Raw genomic sequence first — 19,487 nt, 5'->3', positions numbered from 1 at the left:
AAACATAATTTTTCAGAACCAAAATGAACTTTTTTTAATAAACAATTTTATAACAACGGCAAATGTAACTATTTTTGCATCTCTTCCAAAATATAAATTTCTGGCGCATTCCATTGTATTTTGATTTTTTTCCACTGTATTAGAAGCAATCTTAAATCGTTTTAATTAATTTCTATTTCCATTTCCCAAATTTTTAATTTCTTTTAATGATACATATGGAATTATCCCAAAACATTTGCACGTTTTATATCACTGTTATATAACATATAATAATTTGCAACAAAATAGATCAAAATCTCCTTAAATTACTAAAAGCGTATCTTTAATTCAATTTGAAATTTTCATTGTGAATATGGAGCATTGGTACAACTGGCAAGATTTCTTGCGGAAAAAATATGCAAGACCTTTCATGAAAGGACTCGAAATAAGAATATTTTCATTCTGTTTAACACAGAATATTCTGTACACAAATGAATTTGAAATATTTCTTTTCATTTAACACATTCTGATCAAATAATGAATATTTAGGCAAAAAATTTCAGCGTTAGTCATATATAGAACTGCGATATTAAATATTATAAAAAATTTTGTAAAGTTAACGCTGAAGCTGAATCTCTATTTAAAAAATGAACCACTCGCAGTACAAATTTTATTATTTAATAAGAAAAATTTAAAATGCACTCAAAATAATAAATATATTTCGAGATGAAGTAACGTAGGATAAATATTACGCAGTAATTAGGGTAAATAATTTCTTTCATAAATCATATAAAAATTTTCTATGTACTGAAGGAAAATGAAAAAAAAAATGTTCAGTTCTAGGCAACACCAATTTTCTTTTATAGTTTTACATGGCATATTTTTAGTTGAATTGAGTCGTATAATCAGGAAACTTGGTTAATTTCTTTTGTGATCGGATCCGAAAAATTTAGCATGATTCAATAATTTTGATGCCAGAACTAAATAATAGATAACATTTTAGCTTAAATTTGATCTAAGCATCAATTGTTATTTTATTAGATTAGTTCACTACTTTTATTCTCCTACTCATTGTGTCAAAATTTCAAATTTGTACCTTTAATATTTTGGAAATTTGATAATAACTAATGAAATGCAAAGCGAGAATAAAAATTTCGTATAGATATTTCTCTATGTCAGATACTTCATAGCCATCATGTTTAAAATAATACTAATTGTTTTTTTTTTAATTTAAGGTAGATCTTTCAATTTATCTGTACTTGAAAACAGCAAGCGGGACTAATTAGCTGCAATTAAATTTTCCCATTTAATAATTAACAATTAAGATATTATATTAATTTTAATAATAAACGTATCTGCAAATCTCTGCGCAGTTTTGTGAAATATGTCTTAGTCAGTCTACAAATATGTTACGAAACAAAAAATATTCATGCTCGGAAAAAATGGTTAAAATTTTAAAAATGAATTTTGTGAAAAAAAATTAAATATAAACTGAAGATGCAAAATGAAATGATTCCTTTTCTTTTCAAGTGATTTTATTTTAAATTTAAGTCACAATGTTATCAAAGCATTTTCAATAGTATTTTTGTAAAAAAAGGCGGCTGCAACAGTTCCACTTAAATAGACAAAACTGTAATGCATCATGCTTTATTTTTAAACTATCATACTTAAGTAGAGGCAAAAAAATATACTAGTTGATGTATTAATTTCAGAATTAGGCGATTTATAATTTTTGAAAAATGCACTCATCTCTAGCTCGTCTATGCGATGCACTCATCCAGCTATTTTATGGTTTACACAGGTTCAGATAAATAAATTCACTAACAGTCAACTTCACAGACAAATTAAATCCAAAATTTGGTATTCATCTAAAATACTAGTAATCAGAAGTACAGGGTGATTCAAACTAAAGTTAAAACACAAATCGCCTACCCCCCCCAGACCAATATCAAATAAATGATGTACATAATAGATGTAGATAAATGATAATGATAAAAGATGATGAAAATAATGGTTGTAAGTGGTCAGGTACAGGGCGATTCAAATTAAAGTAACCATGTTTAGTGCGCCCTGGTGAGAGGACAGTTGACGTGACGCCTTCATATTTGGATATTCTTCTTTCAATATTCGAATTCATATTCTATATCGCCTTCATATACACATTCCAGGCCATGAGAAATTGATTAATGCAGTAAAAAAAATGCTTGAAAAAAAAAAAGGCCGCTAGATAAAATGTAGCTTTGCGATCGGTTTAAGGTAATAAATAAGAAATATGACACCAACAATAAACAACAGAATGTGAGGTATCTGTAATAAATTCCATTACTAACGCACAAATTTCGCTAGTTAGATGAAAATTCGAATATTCGACATTGTGAGCCTACTGGAGAACAAAATTTGCATAATAGGTGAATAAAAGACCGTCTGTAACAGATAAAAAGCTGGGCGTACAGCTCAGGTATAGGTGAACCTTCTTAGGTCATGACGATGGTTCTCTCTTTGTCGGAACGTGCATCGCTACCAAAGTTATTTTACCAAAATAGCAATAACGGTGTCAAAGTGCTTCGCTTATACCAAGGACAGAAATCTTTGTATACGGGTGCAATAACATCTTACGCTCTGCGATGAATGGTCAAACGTTTGCTGTTAAAGCAGACCGTGGACGTAAAACACGGATACCGCAGGTGATTAAAGACGTCCCAACCTCTGTCGTTGAGCAAGCCTATTCGGACACAGCAGGGACATCGAGTATTTGCACCGCATCAAGACAACTGGAGTTGCTATATACTACAGTTTGGAAGTGCATGCAGATGACACTCGATGTCTATCCGTGTAAGATTCATCGCCTGCAAGAGTTAAAACTGCCGATAACGATCTTCGTGAAACTTTCACTTTAACTTTCTTGGTACGGATTATAGGTGGAACAGAATTGACCGTGGAACATCCTATGTATCGATGAGGTCACATTCACATGTGCGGAACAGTGAACACCCAAAGCTGCCGTATCTGGTACACTGCGAATCCCCACAAGGTTCAACAAATGCCCTTGCATTCACCTCATATTACCGTTTGGATCGGCTTCACTGCGAACATTTTGAATGGGCCATTTTTCTTTGAGAGAATCATACCACAAGAACCAACAACCTGTTCCGCAACCACAACACGTTATAGAGAATATGCTGTAAACTCTTGTCATTCCAGAACTCCAGCAACTGGATACCTCACTACAACAATATTCTAACAACATGGTGCTCCTCCTCACATAGCACATGTGGTTCAACAATTGCTGCGCGAAGTTATTTTACTGAGGATTGCATTATCAGACGTGCATTTCCTACAAAATGGCCTCCATACTCACTTGATCTTATACCTTATGCTTTTTGACTTTGTGGTTACCTCAAAAATAAAATTATCGGGGAAACGTACGTAATCTGGTCAATTTAAAGAACCAGATCCTCTTGTATGTACGCAACATGGAACCCGATCTGTTACCTGCCACTGTTAATCATATTTAAAACAGCGTGTAACATGTTAGCCCTGAAGCAAGATGAGCACATTGAAATTCATCTGTGAAACTTTTGTTTGCTGTTTGTGTGGTCTTGTGTTTCTTACTATCAATGAAATTTCTGTATTCCGAAAGTTTGTGATGTGTAGTAAACTTTATTACATTTTTACCTCGTATTCTATCCTTTATTTTTGGTGTCAAGTTTCATATTCATTATCTGAAACCGATAGCAGCACTACATTTCACCTAACAGCTGTTATTTGAATTAATTTCTTTTTTATTGCACCAGTCAATTTCCCATTGTCTGAAATGTCTCTCCTCCAAACATGAAGGCATCACGTCGACTGGTTCTTTCACCAGGGCGTCCAAAGCAGGGATACTTTAGTTTGAATCAGCCTTTATATTCTAAACTTCAACCCTCCTATTCTGTTTTGGAATTCTTGTATTCAGATTCTCAAAATGTATAGCAAGATCAAGCTGATTTCGAAATTTTAGGAATCGAAGGGAAATATACAATCTTAATTTTAAGACACTATGCCAAATTCCATCCGTCTAACTTTCTGCGTTTTTGAGTAGATTTTTCACACACAACACAATTTGAGGGAAAAAAATTTCTGAATAAAGGAGGACCAAAGCATAGTAATTTATTGAAATCGATATGTCGAATTTTTTGACGATTATAATATTCTCTATATTCTATAGATGAAAAAGTAAAATATTTTTCCTTGAAAATTTGTTGATTTTAATGCAATAACTTTTACCACAATTTGTAGAAAACAATCGAAACCTCTATCTTAATGAAAATAAAAGTTCCGACTATTTTAGTTTTATCATATGTACAGGAAGAAAACGATACGGAAATTCACGATAATCTATTCTTGTTGTGAACAATGCAAAAAAAAAAAAAAAAAAAAAAAAAAACAGCTCTGTTACTTGGTGATAAGAATTATATCACTAACTAGTGAATGTAGAATGAAAGGGTGGTATTTTAAAGGGTAAAAAATCTGTAATTTCTTTCTGTGATTTTTGAGTTAAGAACAGGTGTTTTAAAAGCCGATTTCAGTTGATTCATGACTGCAGACTCGACACATGCTCAGTGATAACACATTCTTTTCTTCTCGGCATTTTTTCTATCAAAACGTGGGGAATAATCTGTGAAAATCTGAATATTTTAAAAATGAATAAATTACTATTTATATTACTTCTAGGTAAGTGATGTCTAATGTTTATTATCTTATTTTTTAAGGTATAATATTTTCTTTGATGCTCAGCGTTCTATGCAGGTCTTTTATATTAACTGAGGGATTGTGTCCCTTTCGCCTCCTAAGACGGCATTACTCTCATCCTTCGATTTCGACAACTCCCGCTGAACTCGATAATCCCTAAACCTGACATTCTTACTTGATTAAATGAAGCTATTTCATAAAAATAAAACATATTAAAATTTGCATTTTCTTTGCTATTTTAAGATTATCGTGCTGTAATCTGCCGATCGTAAGTGCAAATTTTAACTTGTAATTTTAAAACTTAATAAAATTTTAAAATTATAACATCATATTCAATATAAATTCTAAAATAATGATATTTTTTGTATTTTAAATGCGAGGTATAAAGTGTTTCTTAAAATTGTAAGACATTTGCATATATCTTTTCACACACTGGATATAAATTTAAAATAGATTTCTGCCTTGAAAGTTCTCTTTATAAAAATGAACTCAGTTCCCCTATAAATGCTTAAAGCACAGAAAATTTTAAATTGATTTTTTTAAATTACTAAACTTTTATTTCATTTTGGGATTTTTAATGTTTATTTTATGTACATACGCTCAATGCAGCCATTACTTATGATGTCACAGCCGTATAACAGTCTAACAATGCATGTCAATTAACATTTTCTCATAATAGTCATTAACATTTCCACATTTTCTCTGCTTTTGCAAAATACACAAAAGATTCTAAAATCAAATTGGTGTTGTACATTTAACGTGTTTCAAGTGAACACTGATATAAGCTACATTAAAATGCCACATAATTTGTCAAAAGTTGTTTAATAATTCAAGCAATGAAAATTATTAAGTTACTGTATTTTTTCCCTGATATTGTTATTTTCATATTTTCGAATACGAAAAAAAGTAGTGTAATCATAACTCGAACTCGAATTTTTGATAAATCTCCATGTTGTAAATTTCCCTCGGGTCAAATGAGTCCCATTAGTCCGGTTTCGGGCCATACATCAACTACATCACAAAATAAATCGAAAGCGCAATAAACTAGGCATATGACACTTAGTATAAGATATTCATATCTAAAATTGTATATTTCTATCAATTTCTGGGTCACATATGTGACCCATATAAAATTGTGGGTGTAAGGCGAAAACGATATGTCAGAAATGCATCCAAACTGAATGCATAAGATTTGTCACATGGCTTTGCTTGTGAAATTGTAGAAGTTTGGTAAAATTTGAATCCATTTAAAGAAGGATGGACTATTTATCTGACTACCCATTCATGCATATGTGAAAGCGATAACTCGAACGAATTAAGTTAAAGAAAGGAATTTCAGTATACCTTTTGAAATATATAGACTTTTATTATTAATCGCAATTTTAATTCAAGTCTGTCTGTTTGTTTGTTTTTCTTTCCACGTGTATGTTAACCTGATAATCCAAAAGCGCAAGAAAGATCAATAATATTTGTTGTGCGGTCTGCACAATGAATTTATAGACCTATTGAATCTAATCGTTTGATGGGAATTCTCATTGGAATCTTTTCTTTGTACTACGAATCTCGGTACAAAATGAGCCACAGATTGCAGATGAGTAGATTGAAATTCCATTGTAGAAAATTGAAGAATTAATAAAATGAACCAACGATTTATTATAACAACAACCAAGATTAAAAGAACGATTTTTATTTTTAAAAAAACAAAACAAAATTGGAACAAACAAACCAAGCAATGAATATGAGCACTGACATACAACTATAATGGTTACGACGTAGAAAAAAGATGAGCGGTTCCTATGGCGTACTAGCTACAAAGAAAACAGCAAGATAACAAACCACACTAAACAAGCAACCCTTATGCATTTCATTTCAAACCATATGCTTAGTGCAGTATGGCTTTTTTTTTTTTTTTTTGCTCTTTTGCCATTAAACCTAAATCAACCAATACATTAAGACAGAATCGATCGCTACAGCTTACCTTACCTTTAAAAAAACAAATAGAATAAAATTTATTTTTACTTAGGGTCTTATAAAATTTCATTTTTTTTAACTAGGCATTGCTACAACTACAGCCTCCCCAACGTGTTCTCAAGAAGAATCTTTGAAATGTGGAAGTTTAGGAGATAAAGAATGGATTGGGAAAACATGGCCGGAAAACGAAATCGAGCTTAACAAGGCATGCAGGTATAATTTTATTTCAGCTTTATTTGCTTTCTTTTGTAAATAATCTAGCTTCAACATTGCCCGTTTAAAACGGAGGATTGCATGATTTATACGTTCAGGCCTCATTCTTCAAACTTTGGAACTCAAAGTAAAAATGTATGAACAAACATTCGCTTATTCTGGTTCATAAAGAAATATAAATTAAAATGAGAGAGCTAAGTTCCATGCATGATCTTGGTTATTTAAATAGTTTATTTCATGTGAAATCAAATGAAAGACAGAAAAAGGAGGAAAATCTATAATACAGAATTTAAAATTTTCATCATTTTAGTTTTTCAGCTTTCTTATTTATTAAAATTCACTTCAATGAAAGCGGGTGTTTATTGTTAATCACTTTGACATTAAATATGAGAGAGTCAGATTTTCATTTTTATTTTTATGGCACAACATTTTAACGTCATTTCGAATAATTAAATAATTGAATTTCCAAATTTAATAAATTTGATTTTTTGTTTCAGGTTTATGTTAAATAATTTTTTCGACATCTTATGGTTTCAAAAATTTCTACATTTTTGCATTTTCACTTTCCGGCGCACTTTTTTTTTTTTTTTTTTTTTCAATTCTCTGAACTTACTAGCTTAATGATGCTGACATGAAAAACAATTGATAGCAAAAAATAAAGTTTTTGATTTCAGGAAATTGTGTTAGTGTTTGTGAGTATTGATATATAAAGGGATTAAAACCGAATAAACATACATTAAATTGGAAAAACTACTTTTAATATGCTACGCTGACACTATATACTTTGCATATTACTACGACGGGACATTGCATATTGATTTAAAATCCAACGCCTATTAGAAGAAGAAATCTAACAACGAGCGAAAATCGCAAAAGAAAGCATGGCCCGACATACCAGCTGGTTTAGTTCGAGGAAGCTTTATCTGGATTTCATCACCAGTCATTTTTCCAAGTCCGGACTACGTTGGAAGAACAATTTACGAATATTGAGATAATGGATTCCCCGATCTATCACAAGATCCTCCATCGCTCTGTTCCGTCAATCTATGCCTTGCTGTTGAGAAGCGTGCATGATTGCGAGCTTGAGAGATTATTGCAAAATAAGACTTGCGTGCGTACTGTCAAAGTATAAAATATCTTCAGAGTGCATCGCTTCATGACTTATTCATTTATCGACTCCCATCTCCCGATTCTACAAATGATATTTCTGATCTATGTAATTCTTGCTTGTTTTGATTCTTTCTATCAGCCCAAACAGTTCGTGAGAGGAATTTTGAATCAGTCTGTGCAGCCATGGTCATCTTACAAAAATGAAACAGCTGGAAGATTGACGGGTGGTGCAAGTTCATATTGCAGAACTATACCACTCACAATATGGTTTCACGACAATATACTGCATATCACCAAAACTGATAATGCTGGTATTTTTAGATATATTCGAAAAGAAAGATTTTGATGGCATGCAGCCTTTGAATTTCGATATCTGAAACACGCTATTTACTTAAATTTTTTAGTGTCATTCAGTGGTGTAACTTGATAGCATGACAGGGCTAGCTAATGTTTAGGAATGATGCCCTTTTATATTAATGCTCTTATTTTTTCGATATATATATATATATTTTTGGCTAGGTATTCTAAATGGGTTTGGGATTCTTTTATATTAACTAAGGGGTTGTGACCCTTTCTCTACCTAATGTTAGAAATTGAACTCAGCTTTTTATAGTTATATAGCTTTTTAAGTTATATTAGCGCTTCATTTCTTGAGGGGCTTAGTTACTCTTTATTGTAAAAATTGATTTTAAAGAAATTTATAATTAACGAAAACTAAGAAATAATTTAGTATTAATTTTCTTATTATTTTAACGAAACCTGGTTTTATTTTTGTAAATTAGCAATAAATCACAATCGAGAAATTTTATTTCAAAGCTTCATTTCTGTAATCAAATTTACTGGTTCAAAATTCAGCGTCATGGCAATAAGGTGGCAGTAACAATTGCATACTATACTGCATGCAAAATCCTTTGAGCCCCCAAACACATTGTGTCCTTGATATGATACCAGTCTTACCATTCTATGATTACGACACTGATATTTTCTGCCTAAGAAAATCTGCACTGAAAAACAGAAGATGAACTGTATTTTGGCTCGGTAAAAATTAATATAAGGGAAGATTATGTTGTATTTATTTATGACTGCGAAGATATTACGTAGCAAATTATTAAAAGATAATAATTTCACTTCTTGTATATTTTTACACGAAGCTCTATTCGTCACAAAGTTCTGCATGCTAGAATTCGATACATTTTCATGTCGGTTATGATAAATGCAGTCTCATTCCATTGTTTTCGAGGTGAGAGGAAGAAGAGTTATCCGTAGCATAGAACAGTAGCATCTGTTCTTCATTATAACAAGTTAAAGAGGAGAAAAAATGAGATGAGAACTTTGCCTGAATGTGTAGCAAATGGCGCACTATGTTTTCTTGCCCCACTCCGTCTTCTCAGATATCATTACTGGCTTGACAAAGATAAATGGAACCCTCGGCACTCTTCCTTTAAAAAGTAACATAAACGTATTAACATTTTCTCTACTTGGTGTTTCCAAGCATTGACCTCTTTGCCTCCAGCCGCTACGCCACTTCCACGCCAACCGATTGTAAATGGTCTTTCTTATAAGAGTTGAATCGCACAAGTCCAAATTGTTGCCATTAAATTCTTGATTGCCTTATAATGAATATGAATACTGCTGAAAGTTTGTTTTGGAACATCCTTCACAAAAGCATTGGATAGAAGATTTGACAGGCAATTTAAAAAATATTACATTTTTCAAAATTTGTGAATATAGTCCAAATTTCACTTTTAAAAATGAACATATTTATAATATGTATTAGTAAAAAATACGTCTTTTGCTTACACTTAAGGCAAAATTGTTGATACCTTGATCGCAGATGGTTGAAATAAAACGGAAAAGAAAGTAAAGGCACACTGAAATAACTAACGTTCATATCATTTTTTTTAATAATAAAAGCGAATATAAGCATATCTGTTGGTACACTGTTGAAGAAATTATTGGAACCAAGGAGGAGCTTAATTGAAAAAAGTGAATGGACACTTTGGAGCAAATACAGTTTTTAAAACTTTAATTAACTAAGAAAATAAGCAAGATTTATGCCTTTTTTTGTTGGGAACTTCCCGAAATGTCAGCAAAAATTGATACTGGAAAAACATTTTTCAGATTCAAAAAATTTTGTTTTTAATGGTACTAATTTATTGTTAAATATTTTTCTCCTTATTTTGATAATATTAATGAAAAATATTTTTATAAATAATTTGTAGCAATACTTTTCATTGTTGTAATGAAATTCAAACCATTTTCCATTGTTTCTGCAAATATTTAATCACGTGTTTTCTTCCACTGTCAAATGTTAAAGAATGAAAAGTCTATTGATATTTCGTATTCTTTAGCAACGTCATAAGGAGTTTGTAATCTCTGGCTTCAATTCATTGAACTTTTTTTATGAAACCTGTGAACAAATTTCAGTAAGATATTAAGTATATTGGAAACTAAATCAAGTAGACTTAATAATATGCTTGCTTAGATGTTTCTTAATCTGCACGCTTCAATTTAGCAAACAAGCAGTTATAAATCCTAAGTTATAAGTTATAGTTGTGCTTTACACATGACTCTATCAAATGACCTGTTTCCACTAGAAAATGATTGCTTCCTTTTCCTAAAGAGCAGAACTAGAGTAATGCTTCGTAGATTCCTAATTTGTAGTTAAAAAGTTGGGAGGTTTTTTCGGAGGAAAGTATAAATATCAAGTTATGCGTACGATATTTGATTGGAACGAAACTTGATCGATATTTCAGTGGAAGTCGTGTTAAAATGTATTACTTTATAGAAAAATTTCATTTTCAAAAAAAAAAAAAAATTGCTTTCAAGACTCCATTTATTTTTGCGTATGTGTTATGCTCCGTAAATCCTAACTTCATTGATTGCTCTTAAAATCTTTCAGTGATGTGGAGCAAATTCTGGATTGCCAAATTGCGTTTATTGAGCGATGCCCGACATCTGAGCATGCCAGCTTCTTGGGATATTTGAAAGAATCAAAAGTGCTCTACGGAAAATTATGCGTCGAATCAGATTTTCGTACAAGTAGGTGAAAAAATTTACATGGCTCTTCGAAGAATTTGATCTTACAGGAAAGAGTAGAACAAAATTGCATTGATAAGTGAAATTCCTCGAAGTGACTTCTTTTATCAGAAAGAAGTAAAAAAGAGGACTTTAAAATGGACAACTTTATATTATAAAACATAGTTTCTATTCCCGGCATCTTATTGGGCTGAAACTTCACTAATTTGAATGTTTATAATTGGACATTTTTCTCAATCTTTTAATTATTTTTACATTAAGTATAGACTACAATTAAATTCATTTTGGCTGATTCAAATTCAAAACTGTAAAATTTGGGAGGGAAAGTTCTGGCTTGTTAAATATTTTCTTTTCTAATGTCGTTAATAATTGTAAGTGAATTATTAATTTAATGTAATCAGCCAAAAGAAATGTTACAAAATATAACATTTTTTTAAAAAATTGGAATTCATTAAATGTGAATTATACTATATATTTTTAAGGTATTGCACAAATATATTCAAGGAGGGGGAAACAAGTTTGCTAGAATTACTTATTTAGAAATAAAAAACAAACTTTTACCTTAAAATTATCAAAATTTGTTTATAATAATTATTATTACTTTTTTCATTAAGATGATGCTTTGTTATTTGATAAAAGGCATTATTCATTAAAACTATTAGATACTGATACTGAATAAAAATAAATTTTTATTGCCCTTTTTATTGTAATTTTTTTTATTTTCATTTCTCATTTTTAGAATAATTTTTAAATCAAATCTTTATTGTGATCTCATTAGTTTTTTTCTAGCCAATTCCGACTATAATATTTATCAATTTTGTTTCAAGATACATATATAATTTACCCTTTTTTTAAGAATTCTGTTGTAATCATAATATTATATATATATATATATATATATATATATATATATATATACACTCATGTCCAAAATTAAGGTCACAAACATAAAATCTGCGAAAAATGAAAAACTATTCACTGTGTTGCCACGAAATTTGGCATAGAGGTACACTACAATGGAAGAAAGAACATAGACATATAACAAAATCGAAAAGATTTTAATTAAGAATTAAGAAACAGGTTATATCAAAAAGTGTTACATTATGAATCAGAGATAAAGCATTTTTCTCGGGAAAAGCCTGTCTAATTTGGAGTGTGACCACCGTGCACTGCTATACAGGCTTCATAACGAGCTTTCATACTGTTTATGAGGGTGTCAATAAATGATTGGGGCAACAAAGCCCATTCTTCCAAAAGCGCCGCTTTTAACTCTTGGAGGGTATTAGGAGAGGGGTTACGCTGTGCAATGGTTCTTCCGAGACCATCCCAAACATGTTCAATACGATTGAGATCCGGAGACCTCGATTGACAGTCCATACGTCGAATATCCTCTTCCTCAAGAAAATCATCAATGATCTGGGATCTGTGTGGACGAGCGTTATCTTCCATAAACATGAAGTCTGGGTCAAAAGCACCCCGGAACAACCTCACATATGCTTCAAGGATCTCATCCCTATAGCGATGTGCATTGACAGTACCCGCATCGAAGACGTATATTGGTGTATAACTGTCCAACATTATGTCACTCCAGACAAGGATTCCTCTGCCACCAAATCTATCGATTTCTTTTACGTAGGAGGGATTATTGCGAGCTTCTCGCTCTCTCCAGTTGAAGATTCGACGAGTGTCACTCTGTGTGGTAAATCTCGACTCATCGCTGAAAACAACACACCCCCATTCTTGCTGCGCCCAAGACTGATGTTTTCGGCACCAGAACAACCGGGCTTTTCTGTTGGATGCAGTCAAAGGGACGCACTCAACTGGTCGTCGGGCATAAAGGGACCTCTCTAATAGACGTCTGTATACTGTTTGTCTGGAAATTCTTATTCCAAACGCAGCAGCAAGGTCACGAGCAAGTTGAGGAGCCGTTGTCAGCCTATGCCGTCGTGCGCTTAATGCCATATAGCGATCCTGTGCAGGTGTCGTTGCTCTGTGACAGCCTTGGCTGGCCTTCCTGTTTACAGTACCACTTGTTTGGAATTGATTCCACTACCTGAATACCACTTTCGGTGCCACTTGTAACCATTGAACCACCTACACCTGAGACTGCCCTGCGTCAAGCCTGCCAACGGCTCTCCATCTCAAGGAATCGTCGAAACGATTATGAGAACTCATTCTCACTGTAAACAGGTTAAATTTTATGTTTTAATGCAATATTCACAAAATTGCAGGCAAAAATCCCAGATGCCTAAACGGTCTAATTTCAGTAGTTCCTCAAAAACTAATGCTAAACAACATTTTTTTCCCACAACAAAGGTTAATATCATGTTACCGGTCCTTCACAATATACAAAATATAATTTGTTTAAATTTTACTGGTAGCTATTTAGAATTACTTTGAAAAACATTTTTGTGACCTTAATTTTGGACATGAGTGTGTGTATATATATATATATATATATATATATATATATATATATATATATATATATATATATATATATATATATATATATAATAGTAACCACCTCGTAATATATATGGAACTTCATGACACAAAGTAATTCTTTCGAGTATAACTAATTAAATGCTTCTTGAGATAATATCCAAAGAGAAAATAGGTAGAAAAATTTAGAAAAATTAGGAATTATTAAGGATCTGATTTCTTTCAAATCCGCAAATTATTTAATACGTCTTTGCTATTTTTCTTTTTTTAACGAACGTTTTCATGGAATTTAATTCTTATTTAAATCTCTTTTATATTAAAAAATTAATTTTCTTTAAATTAAAAGATGGTAATAGAAACAAATCTAAGAAAATATTTATTATGATGTTAAAGTGATCCACGATTGTTATGAATGCAATCTAACCTACAATCTTTTTCATGGTTTTCCTATTTCATGTTTTAGATGCAATGCAATAGAAAGCACACTTAAAATAACAAGAACTTTTATTATAATGTTCATTTATGCATTAGTTATGATATAAGTCTAATGACATTGATACAAAAAGACCCTAATCAAGGTTAATCGTGTTTCAATATGAAATACTTATCAATTACAAATTCCATTCGATAGTCAGCAATTGTTTTTCTTTCTTGAATGTTCAATTTAATAAGGAAAAAGGCTGAAATCCTGAAAAACAACAAAAAAGTCACAGAATAGTATAAGCTTATGAATAAATCTATAAATGTAAAACAATTGATACAATCAAAGAACCATAACTTCTTAAAAACAATGGTACAATTTCGCTCATTTTTATTTTATATAAAAATTTATAACTTATAAATTTGTCACCAATACCTAACATCACTCTTCTGTTTCTCTGGGCATCCTCTATGGAGAAAACTTCAACACAGTCTCCCAACCTCAACAGCTGGTCTGATTTCGCCAATTCATTTTATCACTTTGGTAATTTAACTAACAATCAGAAAGCTCTATGCTTTTTATGCACGAATCATCATTTGAAATTGAACTTTCTTCTGTTGTCTAAAAATATAGTTAATTCAAAGTTGGCTGACATAAACTAGATTCACACCACTACTGACAAGCGTAGGGAGCGAAGAACTAGTCAATGAAAGCGATTATTTATAGTAAAGCAATTTAAAAATCACATTTTATATATTTTCGTGCCTTCACATTATAAAAACAGATGTGTAAGTGTTTTTATTTCAATAAAACTTCCAAAAATAAAAAATGTAGCATCTTTTAAAAATTCAGACATAGTATTTTGAATGAAAAATAAATAGTTGATGGATTATTTTTTGTAAATAATGTGCACTAACAAAATATTTCAAAAATAAAGTTCATATCAATATTCTAAAATATTCCTTTAAAAACAACAAAAGGCAATTACTACTACTAACATTTCATTGGTAATAATTTGCATAAATATATGAATTTATAATGAAGATTATTTAATTTGCATGAATTTATTTAAAAAAAAATTTAACTAAAAAATTAAAGTACTACTTAAGTATTCTTATTTCAATCAGTTTTCCAGTAAATTTAAATTCTACTTTTGATATTTATTTTACTGTAAATGTTTTATGTAAAATGTTTTCACGACACCTTTTTACTTTCTCGCATATAAAGTAAAAAAAAAGAGTTGTCATCGCTGAAAAGTTCGAATTCGAGATTTTGAAGAATCTTTATGTTTTAATCTGCCCGAGTTCGAAAAGCATACTTTTGGTTTTATACCTGTCTGTGAGAAAGATAATTCAAAAATTTGAAATCAATCTGTTGGAAACAACGCATCTAAAATACAAATTCAGTTTTTCGGGAAATATTTTCAAATGCCAGAAGTTATTTGCCAAAAAAGTGCTAAGGATCACAGTTTTTATTGAATCTATATAGAATAGAGATTCAGTAAAAATGCTAGATCCATACCCAAGATCAATATTTCATAACTATTATTCGCCAATGCCATGCAACGCCTTTGCGGCCTTACTTATGATCCATGATTGTATGTGGGGGAGGGATGATAATATTTTTACTAGAAAGTGTACAAGAACATTATCCTGCTCTTATATATATATATATATATATATATATATATATATATATATATATATATATATATATATATATATATATATATATATATATATATATATATATATATATAAGAGCAATATATATATATATATATATATATATATATAAAACGTTCCAAAGGAAGATTCAAACTATACAAGTTTATTTAAGATATTTTCTATGAATAGTTACTAAAGGCATTCTATATACAGCATCATTAAATTACATTTAAATGAAAGTAACAATCCATCTCTATTTCGATTGCTTCTTGTTTAGTTCCAGATGTATATAATTAAAATTTTTCATTGTTAAATAGCCGGGGTGTTTTTGTTTGTTTGTTTTTGTTTTGTTTTTGGTGCGTAATTCTGATAATATATTCTTTCAAAAATGTTGATGTCATATTCTAATATTAACGGTATTTAAAGCATTTTTTTCACAGTTTTCTTTATATAAATCACCATTTCCTCACTGATATTAAGTGCGCTTTCTCTAACGCAGGCTTCCTTTGATGAAACGTTTTTAAAATAAACGTTATAATAATTATAATTTATAATATGAGAAAATCTAAAAGTTTAGTCAAATAATCCTAAATATAAATCTTGCGTATATTAGAAAACAAATAATATAATTGACCCATATTATGTTTATTTAAACAATATCTGAAACGAAGTTTGTTCAATTTCATAAAGAATTTAATTTAATTATTTCAGAAACTTCGAAATGCATTTTAAGTCATTCTTTGGTAATGTGTTTGCTTGTTTTTTTTTCTGTACATTATCAAATTGAATCATCTCTGATTATAAATTCAAACCAAAATAATTTTAAAAAATATTTTGGCAGAATTCTTAAGAAATGTTCCTTGCCTAAACCATGAAGTTCAAGACATATACAACGTATGTGGCAAAAAATTCACTGTAGAAGATGCTGGAGGATTTTGTGCGTAAGTAGAATTTTTACTTGGTTGAACTAATTTGAACTAATTTAAAAATGTAACTATATTTGTTTTTTTTACGATAGTTATTGCAGCAAAAAAAAGTTTTTTTTTTTGTGTGTGTGTGTGTGTGTGTGTGTGTGTGTGTGTGTGTGTGTGTGTGTGTGTGTGTGTGTGTGTGTGTGTGTGTGTGTGTGTGTGTGTGTGTGTGTGTGTGTTACACCATGGATGTCAGGTCAATTAAATCTGTCTGTATTCCTTTTTCAGATACAACTTCGCAGTTTTGCAGTGTGTTTTGAACGACATCACAAAAAAGTGCGGAGAAGAAAGTTTACATGTTTTCAATGGATTGTATCAGCCAATGTTGTCTCTGGATAAAGTGTTTTGTAGAAGAGATGACTAAATTTATGTAATAAAGAAAATAAAATAATTTTAAATGTTTATTTAAATAAAATTAATTTAAATAATTTTCTTTAATAAAATTTTAATAAAATTTAATAAAATTTAAATTAAATTAAATTAATTTTTTAATTAAATTTCTTTGAATTTAAATAAAATTTCTTTTGTATATTGATATACTGACTCAATATCAACATTATCCAATCGAGTCAAGGAAGCAGTACTGAAAAGATCTCTCCAAATGTTAGATCTCTAAAAACGTGATACAAAATTCAAAATAAGATTATTTGACGAGTGAGAAATTTTTACAAAGCATTAGAATAGGAAATAGTTAGTTGATATTGGATTTATCTCCCGAAAATCCACAGAAAGAAAAATTTTACTAGAATGGATGAGTACCATGGTGACTTAGTGGTAGTATCACGACTTTAGTACCAAACAGTTTCCGGTTCCGAGACAATCATACCAAAAATTCATGATGTATATGGTGAATTAAAGATGTAAATTAAAAATTCATTATGTATATGGTCATAACTCAGACTAAATCTGAGCCCTAGCGTGAAACATCCTCCAACTGATATTGGGTAGTATTTTAGAGAGATGCCGGTTCAGGTTAAACCTTCGCCACCTAACAAAATTTGAAAATTTTAGGATCTGTTCCAAAATAGACCTTATTTATCATCAAGTAGTGTATGAATCTAATTAAATTCCTCAAAATTAATTTTAAATGTTTTTATGACCCTTTTCATTGGCTAATATACTGTTTGTAAAATGGGCATGCAAGATGAGAAATTCACACAAAATACTTTATAGAAAGGACTATTGGAGTGAGAGCTGCCAGTTTCTCACATAATTATTTCTTAAGTAGTAACTATTCTCTAAAAAAGAGTTATGTACATTTCAAATGAGGTTTCATTAAAAATGAATCAAAATCGTTTTTTTTTCTCAATGATTTCAGAGCTTATTATTGTACAAGAACCATTTTTACGTCATCTTAAAACTAGAAAAAATACGCTTTTCAAAGATTTCAAATTTTACTTTTTCTGATTTTATACACACGCCCATTGCGAAGATGTCATGTGTATATTTAAGGATAAACTTTAAAAGTGAATCCGAATAATTTAAATACGATTCAAATCTAAACCATTATCATGGAAAGAAATTTCGGTTGGTTGGTTTATTCGGGTTTAATGGTGCAAGAGCCAAAGGTAGGCTATACTGCACCAGAAAGAAATTTCGGAGCAAAGTTTTGAAACTGCTTTTGTTATTTATTTATCATATGAATAATCAGAACTTCTAAAACTACCGGCCTTTATGGAGGTAAAAAAAAATTCATAAGGTTTCTTATTATCTTTTGGTGTACTTTTGATAAACTACGGCAACATTTATATTTATTTCTCAGACTTTTTCGGCTTTGATTTTTCATAAATCCATTTCAGACATCAATTGTGTTTTTTAAAAATTGATTCGAATAATTAAAGAACAAGCAGATAGATATAAAAAACATAGAATAGAAATGTAATTTTAAAAAATATGACAAATATTGATATGAATTTAAAGTGAATAAAAATAGCTATTATTCATAAAAAGTCATAAAAGATAAAGTGGGAGATATTTTGTGTTGAAACAATGTTCTCGAGTGTCAATTAAAAAAATCATTATTTCTAAATATGGAATATTAAATCTGAGCTAACAGTCTTGGAAACAATTTTAAAGAGACTAAAGATAAAGAAACATTTTAAAACGAATTCATTTAAAATTGCTTAAAAAGGACGCTTCATTTTAAGTTTTGTTTTTATTATTAAATTATTTTCGGGAGCCTGAAAGAAATATGAAATGTTGGTATTCGAATAAAAATATATAAGTTTTTGAATAATTGAAAATTTATATCATAATCTTACTTTTATTTTCACGAAGTATGCAGAAAGAAAGTATTGAATGAGACAAGACATAAAAATTTTGAAAAATCTCTGAGACTTTTTTTTTTTGGGAATTATGTACGTTTCGGTCTGCTAACACGATAACTCAAGCATGGAATAAAAAGTCCTCCAATCAAAACTGCAGGCTTCTATTAAATGTTAGACAAAATCCATTTGCGGAATCTTTTATCTTTCATTCGCCTGCCGATGTCTATGCGAAAATAACTCAATAAACAAAAAAGTGAACAAATAAAATTTATCAAGTTGTGTCATCATTACAAGTATAAATCTGCATCAAATGTTTGACCCAATTCATCAGACTTGACCTCTTGTATAGTTGTGAAAGTGATTTAGACAAATGAAATTTGACTGCGATCGTCTCACCAAAACTATGAACATTTGTGAATCGAAACTTTGTACTATGTGAATTTTGGAATCAATAAATAGAAGCAAAAGACAATTAAAACCCATACTTGGTTTCCTTCATTATATTATGACAAACGCATCATATTGTACTAGAATATAAGAAAAGCGAAGAGACAATAGTTCTACTGTGTGTCTTTCGGATCAATAAATTTTCGATTTGCTTGTGTCTAAACTGAGACCACACATTGTAGAATTGAACATCCTAACTTCTCATTAGAATTTTATCGCTCCTCAC

General features: G+C 30.4%; 1 protein-coding gene across 1 annotated transcript; it reads left to right on the top strand.

Annotated features, from left to right (window-relative positions):
* The first annotated feature begins 4,440 nt into the window (after positions 1-4,440).
* LOC129961411 (uncharacterized) lies at positions 4,441-16,951 on the top strand. The gene is made up of 5 exons (XM_056074987.1): positions 4,441-4,692; positions 6,765-6,894; positions 10,907-11,046; positions 16,418-16,517; positions 16,776-16,951. The coding sequence occupies exons 1-5, from the start codon at positions 4,662-4,664 to the stop codon at positions 16,909-16,911; spliced, it is 537 nt and encodes a 178-aa protein (XP_055930962.1). The 5' UTR covers positions 4,441-4,661; the 3' UTR covers positions 16,912-16,951.
* The last annotated feature ends 2,536 nt before the right edge of the window (positions 16,952-19,487 follow it).

This window comes from Argiope bruennichi, chromosome 2 (assembly GCF_947563725.1).
Source record: "Argiope bruennichi chromosome 2, qqArgBrue1.1, whole genome shotgun sequence".
Classification (NCBI taxonomy): domain Eukaryota; kingdom Metazoa; phylum Arthropoda; class Arachnida; order Araneae; family Araneidae; genus Argiope; species Argiope bruennichi.
This window is presented reverse-complemented; position numbering and strand designations above follow the sequence as displayed.